Below are 9,917 nucleotides of genomic sequence, written 5' to 3' on the forward strand. Positions count from 1 at the left end.
GTTGTAAATCATTCTTGATAATATGAGCTAAAATAACTACTCCCGCATGAACTACTTCTCTTGACATTTTAGCTTTAACTGCCAAAACGCAGATGCTCGCAACTAGTTTACTAGCAGTGATGATGACACGTGGCTAGTTAACTAGCTTACAGGCCAACACACCAGCGAATGGCGAGTAAATTAGCCCGGCTTTCTATTTTTCAAGCAGCGTTTTTACAATCTGATAATTAAAAGCAGATTGTGAAAAAGCTCGATGACACGTGGCGAGTTTACAAGTTACAAGGCAGCGAGTTTGCTAGCAGCTTGTAAACTCGCCCCGTGTCATCGAGGCTTAAGGTGTTCCCTAGTAGATCACCCTTTCAACCTCTGCCAAAATCTTTTGAATTTTTTGTGGTGGTTTTTGTTGTGTATTATCTGGCATCTTTTGTATGAGTTGTATTGCAATACTATTAATTTCTTCATAATTATTTTGTGATCTTTAACTAGTACATCACTGGTACCAGCCACAAGCATGTGTATCACACGCTGACTTTCTTCTAGTACCTGGCTTGCCAGCTTACCAGCATCTAGCATACCATTCACTGGCATGTGTATCACAGGCTTATAATCAACACTGGCATGCTTATAACAAACATGTTCAGATGTGCTCAGAGTACACTACTTTCCATCTGTGCCTACCTCAGGTAATACGCTCAAACATCAAGAAACTGTTGATTTAGCAAGCATAAAGCGAGCATATTTATTACTAGAAATGTCTGCAGACATGCTACCAAGTAGTAATTGTTTTATAGCAGCATGCTTTCGTACTACTAATGAGCATGATTTATTTAAAATAAAGCACTTTTGTTTCAAATATCCATACATGTTTCAAAATTTGATATTAGCTCATCAAAATACTTTGTTTAGTAAATTTTTTTACTTTAATTGACTTAGCCAATAGAAACCATATACTAACCTCCCCGGGCATCTGGTCTTGTTCCTTCATTGATATTGTCATTATTATAACATAACTCTAATCATTTCCTGTCCTGAAAAAAAAACTAAGAGCTATGATAATTTTATTTCCAGAAAAGTATTATTACAAACAGTACTAGAATGAAGTCGGTTAAAAATTGACACAACAATATTTTCCAGTAGAATGTGTTCACAAGAATTATTTGTGACTGCAAAGTTATTAATAGAAGCGTCACTATAAAATGAGTAAAAATAAAATCTAAACGTACTTATTGAAATACCGAAAAACGCAAATTACACTCAGATTGTGTTCATATTTGCGGTAAAGAACACTTTAATCAATATATTCACATCGTCAATATGCGCAATACGTTACATGCAAATTTTGTCGCAGGCGGAGCCTTGATTACAAGATTTTCAAAGCTCAAGTAATTATCAATTAATAACACAAGGAACTCAAATATAACTATTTTATCATCTTAATTTCGATCAGCCGGCGCAACAAAATGGCGTCATTGTCCTAAACAAGGTAGGCAATAGGATTAGTACAAGAATACTACTTCGATGATTAATATTGTATTTTATGCCTTAACTTTAAATATGAATTAATCTTTTACCTTATTTGTTGCACTTAAATTATAGAATAATATTTGAAGTCACAAAGTCACAAATATAAGCACTACACTTTGACGTAATAACGAAAATAGCAAAGAGTAGGTAGTATTACGGAAAATAGATGAAATATTTTAAGGGTAGTTTCACATAATAGATGTCGAACTGTCTAGTCAATCATCCATAGATAATATATCCGTTTCCGTGCCCTGAAGCTTCTTATCAAAGGCCTGTAGCCTGTGGCCTGTGCCCAGCAAGCACGGTAGCAGAGTAGTACGTTCCTTGCACGGTAGCTACCTACTTTGGTACATGTTTGGTACCTACCTACTGTGCTTTATGATTATGTAAGTAATGATGAAATCTCAGACGGTCTATTTAATTTTTTAGGCCGGCGTCCAGTCCGGCTACCTGAAGGCATTGAAACCATTATTTTGTTTGAACCATTTGAACATACAATATACGTCCGGTCCGGTAGCGTTATAGCGGTTACAAAAATACACATTCTGTGAAACTTTGTAACTACCTACCTAATTATGGTTCATGAGATACAGCCTGCTGACAGACAGACAAATGTACGGACGGACGAGCAGCGGAGGCTTAGTTACAGGGTCCCGTTTTGGTGCCCTTCGGATACAGAACCTCCAAAAATGAAAAACTTTTTAGGGTGTCACTCTGTAATGACTCTCAGTAAGTCTTCTCCGATTCCGATAGTGAAATTTTAAAAATAATGTATAAAAGATAAAAATTCAAAATTCTGTATTTGCCTTATAGAACTACGCTTAAGTACCTTTAAGTTTCTCCGAATCAATGATATACTGTAGAGTACACTGGAAGGCCGCTACCATTCTTTCAAAAGAAAAAGTATACATTGCCTTTGAAGTGTGTGGGAATCTCTACCAATTCACACGAATACCATTTGGAGTCACAAATGGTGACATGACATTATTTAAGGTTTACTGTTTGGGAGTGTAATACAATATGTACATGAAAAAATGTCTTAGTTTTTACAGAAATACATATCTTTGATATAAATGTTGATCAAGTTCAGTGAAAATTTGGTGAAAAATTCTTAGTCCAACGGAAAAAACACTTGACAAAACCAAATATTTACGTAAACAACCTAACACTCAAGGATAGTATTAGTAAAATCAAAATTATATTGTTATAGCATGAACCCTAAAAGTCTAGAGGCTAGAAACCGTGATGATAAGCCTTTTGAAGGACTTAAAATTTTAAACTCAGATGTACTAAATGATCTCACTACTCGTAGTCCATGTCCTCGATGTGGCAAGTCTCGAATGTACTTTTGTTACACCTGTTTTGTGCCTGTAGCTCAATTAGACGGCCGAATCCCTTTATGTACTGTAAGAAGCAACTTAAAATTTTTATATTATTTTTGGTACTTACCTACTGTCTGTTTTTTAACTTAATTTGTTTGCAGTTGCCAATCAAGGTGGACATAATCAAACATAGACGTGAAATTGATGGTAAAAGCACAGCAGCTCATGCAGCAGTGTTGGCTCCTCGAGACGTTAAGGTTTATACATATCCTGATATACCAGAATATGTAAATGATGGAAGGACAGTGTTGTTGTACCCAGGAACTGAAGCATGTACTGTGCGAGAACTTTTTACAGGCAGATATGATTACCAAAACTATGCAGAAAATCGCTTAGCTGAACTCCCGCCTGGTTATAATGTCGGTACTTTAATGACTAAAGTGTATCACAATAACAGAGGCAACAATGAAGAAATATATCATGTAGAGAAATTGCCCATTGATCGTCTTCTGCTAATTGATAGTACTTGGAATCAGAGTAGAGGAATATTTTGTGATGAACGATTGCAGAAGATACCAAAAATTGTGTTACAGAAAAGAATATCGCAATTTTGGAGACACCAAAAGGGGAGTCCTAGATGGTATCTTTCTACTATTGAAGCCTTACATCAGGTATTGTTAGAAATGCATGTATGTGCATGGGGTAGAAGTGAACAATACAAGACAGAAGTTACTAGTGATTGTCCAATCCACAGTCAAGAAAACCATACCTGTGAACCTTACAATGGACAATATGATAATCTTTTATATTTTTTCAAATACATGTATGAAAAACTCCACACTCTTTATAAGCATGAAGACATGTTAGCTTATAAGAGACCAATGGAAATATAATGTTTTTAAATAAAAAATTATCTAAAGAATTGGTTTATTATTTTGACAAAACAAGACTGCTAAGTTTAGACTCACATTTCTTATAGCTGTGAGTTTTAGCATTTAAACTTTAGTGAATGATATTGCTTATTAATATCATAATCACTTGATGACCTAATTAATAAATCTCATGAATAGTAAAGATGTAGTGTGCCTTCACATAAATACAAAATATAATGTTGAAAATTTTTGAATAGGTTTTCAAGTGTTCAATAAAATGTAATACGAACACCTATAAAGTGTACTTTGACTTTTCTTAGACTTAAGACACTTAAAACAGTGTTATAGTGCTGACATAAATCTGTCTTGTTTTAACTGTTTAAGTCAGCCTAGATTTCAATTTTCAACTCTAGACTTAGGACTATATTGTGTATGAACATGACATCTTTTTTACAAGATGTTGGACAAAACTTATAAATATGGACTCATAAAAAAAAAATACTAATAAATTTAAAGAAACACATTTATTTCCAAGGATGCTGTAAAATACATGTTGGAATAAAGATTGTATTGTATAAAAAATACTCCTACAGCATTGTTTGCAAAAAATATATTAAATAATTATCCTTACAACATTAAATAAAATAGGTATACCTATTTAATTCGTACTACTTTTTGAATATTAATGTAATCAAGTAAAGCTTTTTATTAACTTTTCCAAAACTGCCAATTTGATTTATATTCGTCTATTTAAAATTTCATTAAAAATACTAATATAAATAACATCATTGTTTATGTTAAATAAGCAAAACTGCCAGACTGTATTTGTTTTACGATATATAAGTAGCAAAAAAACCGGCCCAGTGCGAATTCGACTCGCGCACCGAGAGTACCATACTGCGTAAAAACTACCATTGTTTCTAGTATTTTATTGTTGATATTAAAAAAAACTATGACGCTAAGAGTGTTGGTTATATTTTTTTCTGTAAAATATAAAATATACTTCTATTGACTATTATTATTTTCGATTTTTCGATAGGTAGACTTTGTAGGTAGGTTGGTAGGCTAGGTAGGGGGAGGAATGGTACTTTTTTGACATTTTGCCATAGCATTTCGCATAATTTTGCATCAAAAACTAATATACATGAAGATAAATAAAAATCTGTTATAGAATATACAGATAAAGCCCTTTCATATAATACCTCACTTGATATTAGTATCTTATTTTGAAAAAATTGAAAATATATTTGTTTGTGAATACACTTTAATTTTTTTTTGTAATATAACCACAAACTCACAGTTTTCGGATTTTTCCCTTTACTTGTGATATAAGATCTACCTACCTGCCATATTAAATTATTCTAAGTCAGCGGGAAGTACCCTCTAGGCTTCCCGACAGACATGACAGACGACGAAGTGATCCTATTTTATTTTTGAGGTAGGGAACCTTAAAAATGATTACAAAATTATAATTTGCGTAAATCTAACACAAAAACACTTCCATCACTTGCACTTGCGCCTACTTTTGTGCCCCGAGAATTCCAACACACCTCAAAAATTCCTCCTGTACCCTTGTAGGAGTGTACAAGACCACCTGTCTGTGTTGACCATATGTGCACACATTTATCAAAGGAGCCACTAGCCAGAAACTTACCATCAGGAGAAAATGCAACACTATAGACTGGCTCTGTGTGTTTTGTAAGAGTATGTATACAGACTCCTCTTTCCACATCCCACAAACGTACAGTGGAGTCAAAAGATGCACTGGCTAGTATCAAATTCATATTGGGATTTTGTGTGCCTGGTCCAGTAGGAGACCATTTGATTGTGTAGATTTCTTTTGAATGAGCTTTCAAATCATGTACACAAGTGTCTTGTTTCATAGACCATATTTTAAGGGTCATATCATCCGAACATGAAGCTAACAACTGTCCTTGAGGATCCCATTTAATGGCATTCACTTCATTCTGAAAAAAAAAAAAGTGTCAATGAAACCCTATGAAGAAATGTTCACTTATGCACTATTTTACATTAGTAATAATCCATACTTAATTCTATAAATGCGAAAATATCTGTCTGCTAGGTTTTCATGGCCTATCCATTAAAGAAATTTTGACAAAATTTTGTGCAGAGATAGCTTGCATCCCAGGAAAGGACATACCGTCGCTGCGCATGAAAATTCCGCTACGTGGAAAATCACAAGTTTGCAAGAGACTCCTTTAAACTTTTTTTTTTTTAAATATTCTTTACTTTTAAATCAATATTACATAGCTATGAAGATTATCTCTTAAACTAGCTCACATGCTAAAGAACAGGTTTCTACATTTTCTCACACCTTTTAAAACCAAATAAAATGACATCTAAATCAAAAATCCTAAAAATTACATAGCGGATTATGCATGCGCAGCGACGATTCATTACTTTTTATGCTGGAAAATCAAATCCATGGGATTTTTCAAAAACGAGATGCAGACGAAATCACTGGCATCATCTTAGTTTTAAAAAGTGATATAATTTAAGAAACCAACAGGTTCAGGAATACTTACTGTGTGCCCTTGGAAGCTTTTTATTGGTTTGTCAACGTGCAGTTTGCAGACATGAATGCATTGGTCAGTAGAACAAGATGCAAATGAATTATTAGTTTGCCAGTCTACGTCGAGAGCTGGTGCTGCGTGGAAAGAGAACTGTTGTGTACATTGTCCTGATGCAGCATCCCATATTATAGTTGTTTTGTCCACCTGAAATAAGTTGGAATTGAAAAACTACATAACTACAGAATTTTTTGTTAATTCCTCTCAAAAAGTAGGGCATTCCAAGCCAGTAGTAGATTCATAGGACTATTCAGATTGTTAAGTAAAAGTTTTTTCCCTAAGCTTTAAATAATTTGAAATTAAAAATGTATTACTTAGTGTTTTAAACTAATGTTTTAATACATACACCAGCACTCAAAATGTAATTTCCACGTTTGTTCCATTTTAGAGCAAAAATAGGGCCTTTGTGTTGACCCAAGGTTGATGCTAATGTACCATCGGTCGTCCAAATTCTTGCATATCCATCATATGAGCCAGTTGCTAGTAGATTACCATCACACTGTAAAGCAATATAAACATTCAGAAATAATAAATAATTAAACTAATGTTTTGTAATGTTATCTTTCAGTTTTGACAGGTATGTTAACTAAGCTTACAGGAAACTTATAGTGATCTTACATTCCAATCAAGTGAAGTAACATCTTTGTTGCTAGGTACTTCTGCTCCACCTTTTTGAATACAGTGTCTTAATACAAGTTGATTAGGTGTAGTGGCAGGATTGTCCGACATGTCCCATATCCTTAAAAAAACACATTTTACATGTAACTCATTTTACCAGAAAGTGAACAGAGTACTTAATTTGTATAATCTTTTTAAGACCACTGCATTTTCAATTCAATGCTTCCCTTATCTTATCTAAATTACTTTCATTATTAAGAGATCATATTATTATTAAAATTTCATTTTTATCTTTTTATCTATCTATACTTATAATAAAACTGTAACTGGATGATTTCTGTATATTAAATATATTTTTAAAATTTTAATCGGAGGAAACATTAATATCAATAAAGATCCCAAAACAATTTTTTTTGCAATATTTTTCGGTCTATCTGTCTGTGCAAGCATCACGCGAAAACTACTGAACGGATTTAAATGAAAGGAACAGTGGTAGCTTATACTCCAATCAGTTAACACATAAGGTACTTTTTATCCTGAAAAAAATTAGGGATTCTTTAGGAAACGGGATCAATTTTTTTTATTGATTTTACGCTTTCTTTACAAAGGCTACAGTCACATTCGTACCATGTAAGTTTGGTGAAGATTTGATGAACAATATCAACATTTTTTATACATATAATAGAATTGATCTGGATTTTATAATGTTTAAATTAAGTTAATATTTATTGCAGCTATTATTTAATTGAAGAATTTTATTTTATCTTTTGGAATAAGAAGTTATTTTGCATGCCACTCTTCAATCTATGCAAATAAATGAAATGAAATACACGACGGAACTCCTTAATGGGTAAAAGCAAATCGATTGTGATCAGTATAATAGATTAGTAAAAAGTAGACTTATAAGTCATAACCATTTTCATTTTGTTTGATTATGGTAAAAAAAAATTGGTAAACTCCTAAATCTCAGTGTAATTCAATAGGGGTTTCAGAACAAGCGAGGAATGTTTATAAGTTGGTAAATTCTAACAGAAGAGAACTAAAAGAGTACCCATTTACATACATATTTTGTCTATGGAACAGATAGTATAACCGTGCGAAGCCAGGGCGAGTCAACTAGTCAATAAAGCTCTCAGAAAGTATCAATTGCTAAAACTTTCTACACTTTAGCTGGACCTGATGAGACTGATTGATTACCTCGCAGTACTGTCTCCAGAGCCACTGGCCAGCAGATCTGTGCTGGGGTTCCAAGCACATATAAATACTTCAGATTCATGTCCTCTTAGGACTGTAGCCTTACTAGCAGGTATTTCGATTGATTGATCCATGTCCATATTTTCAGGAGCACTAGGTGTTGCTGCACCTCCAGTTGTAGATGCTGCATTGCAAGTTGTACCCTAGTGACAAAAACAAAGTTAAACTTATTTATTTCAAATAATATTAATTTTTGTAGCCAGTTAAATGTTTCATACTCACATCAACACCATTTTGTTCACCCCCTGAGCCAGGCTCCTTATTTGCTTGTTTTTGAGCATTGTGGGCATTTTGTCGTGCTGCTACAATGTCTGGAGTTACAGCGTCTATAAGACTAAGACTCTCTGTAAGACGAGTTTCTGTACCTGTAAGTTCAATGATTTCTTTAGATAGATAACATCTTAGGAAGTTTACAACTCTTACAACTCTTACAACTTTTAAATTTTTTACCGTCTTCTCCAATTGTGATTTCTGCTTCTGTGTACTGTAGGCCCTTCTGTAATATATTCAACAATGCAGCGGGTGGCACAAGCGCTCCGTTTATATTACTTTGAGATATGTGAGACTCGATACCAAAAGTGTATGCCGAATGATGAAAACCTGCAAATTATGAAACACTAGTGAAATTTATGAATCAAAATGAATGTTATAAAAAGCGTGTTGGCGTCTGCACGGCGGCTAAAAGATAAATATACCAGATTCTTGCAAGTATCGGTACACAAGAAAGTTTACTTCGTCTATAGAAAAACTCATGATTACACATCTATTTTATATAACTATGATTTAATTTTATTGCTTAATACGACTTATATTGATCGCTACAAATTCATAATGATTAAAAAATATTTTAATTTTAAAGTATGAAAAAACAAATTGCTCAATAAAACGCCAAACAGACGAAATTAATATTATATTCATTGTCTATGCAGGCGAAGACAAAGACACAGAGCACGAACCTACCCTATATACATCCTACTCTATGGAGCTAATATGGTGGATGCAACGGGTCCACCCGCGAAATTCAAATTTAATTTGGTTTTTCGCAATTTGTAAACTAATACGGCAAAATAGGCTTATGGCACTTTAATTGCGCCAATCGCCTATCATCCTCACAGGTTTATATAAAAATCTTTACTTGAAAGATTAGCTCACGTAGCTCTAAAGTATATATAGTAAATATATTGGCTGGACTGTCTTTCTCCAGTGTTAGTGTCATAGTTGGTATTGAAGTATGCCATCTATTTCATACAATTTTATAAGTTTCTTTTTTGTATGGAAGCCCGTCTCTTTAGGCTCCAAATACACACGTCCGGTTTTTCTCTCCGGCTTGCCAGCAATGTTGCCAATTTAGTGGGCTTTCTCCTCAAATTTAGGAGGTGGAATTTTTTCAAGGGTGATATTTTGTTTTTATTTTTGAATAAGAAAAATGAAGGTATAAAAATTAGAGCTTGGAGTAATATTTAATTTAGCCAATCGTATTTATTTCATCGTATTAGATGTCGCTAAGCTGCTAGGTCAACAAATAAATACGATTGGCTAAATTAAATATTACTCCAAGCTTTAATTTTCATACCTTCATTTTTCTTATTCAACAAGTGTAAATTAAAAATTTATAACACCCCCCGACAAGTGAAGGTTACATTAACTAGAAAAGAGCTGATAACTTTCAAACGGCTGAACCGATTTCCTTGGATTATAGCTAAGAACACTTTCGATCAAGCCACCTTTCAAACAAA

The 9,917-nt window shown here is 33.5% G+C and overlaps 3 protein-coding genes across 12 annotated transcripts in view; 1 reads left to right on the plus strand and 2 right to left on the minus strand.

Annotated features, from left to right (window-relative positions):
• The window catches only part of LOC123864281 (probable ubiquitin carboxyl-terminal hydrolase FAF-X), a 33,955-nt gene extending 32,277 nt beyond the window's left edge, over positions 1 to 1,678 (minus strand). For 8 of the 9 annotated variants that reach the window (XM_045904594.1, XM_045904596.1, XM_045904595.1 and 5 more), the window contains exons 1-2: positions 1,572 to 1,678; positions 956 to 1,028 (exon numbers count right to left, since the gene is read on the minus strand). In XM_045904594.1, coding sequence (XP_045760550.1) covers positions 956 to 997 — 42 coding nt within the window. In that variant the 5' untranslated portion in view covers positions 998 to 1,028; positions 1,572 to 1,678. Of the gene's footprint in view, positions 1 to 955; positions 1,029 to 1,223; positions 1,532 to 1,571 lie in introns of those variants that run through there. The other variant, XM_045904588.1, reaches the window with a different exon arrangement.
• Positions 1,679 to 2,504: 826 nt separating this feature from the next.
• LOC123864320 (tRNA-uridine aminocarboxypropyltransferase 1) lies at positions 2,505 to 3,749 on the plus strand. The gene is made up of 2 exons (XM_045904675.1): positions 2,505 to 2,930; positions 3,008 to 3,749. The coding sequence occupies exons 1-2, from the start codon at positions 2,736 to 2,738 to the stop codon at positions 3,737 to 3,739; spliced, it is 927 nt and encodes a 308-aa protein (XP_045760631.1). The 5' UTR covers positions 2,505 to 2,735; the 3' UTR covers positions 3,740 to 3,749.
• A 476-nt stretch (positions 3,750 to 4,225) lies between these two features.
• LOC123864304 (F-box-like/WD repeat-containing protein TBL1XR1) lies at positions 4,226 to 9,098 on the minus strand. Of its 2 annotated transcripts, none has more exons than XM_045904651.1 (9): positions 8,877 to 9,098; positions 8,632 to 8,781; positions 8,404 to 8,546; positions 8,125 to 8,324; positions 6,928 to 7,048; positions 6,656 to 6,808; positions 6,265 to 6,456; positions 5,174 to 5,685; positions 4,226 to 4,571 (listed from the first exon to the last, which is right to left on the minus strand). In XM_045904651.1, exons 1-8 carry the CDS (start codon positions 8,932 to 8,934, stop codon positions 5,185 to 5,187), a joined length of 1,518 nt encoding a protein of 505 aa, XP_045760607.1. In that variant the 5' UTR covers positions 8,935 to 9,098; the 3' UTR covers positions 4,226 to 4,571; positions 5,174 to 5,184. The 2 variants fall into 2 exon arrangements, with proteins under 2 accessions (XP_045760607.1, XP_045760606.1); XM_045904650.1 differs by having other exon boundaries at positions 4,226 to 4,566; positions 5,169 to 5,685.
• Positions 9,099 to 9,917: the final 819 nt, after the last annotated feature.

The sequence above is a fragment of the Maniola jurtina genome, chromosome 4 (genome assembly GCF_905333055.1).
Source record: "Maniola jurtina chromosome 4, ilManJurt1.1, whole genome shotgun sequence".
Lineage (NCBI taxonomy): Eukaryota > Metazoa > Arthropoda > Insecta > Lepidoptera > Nymphalidae > Maniola > Maniola jurtina.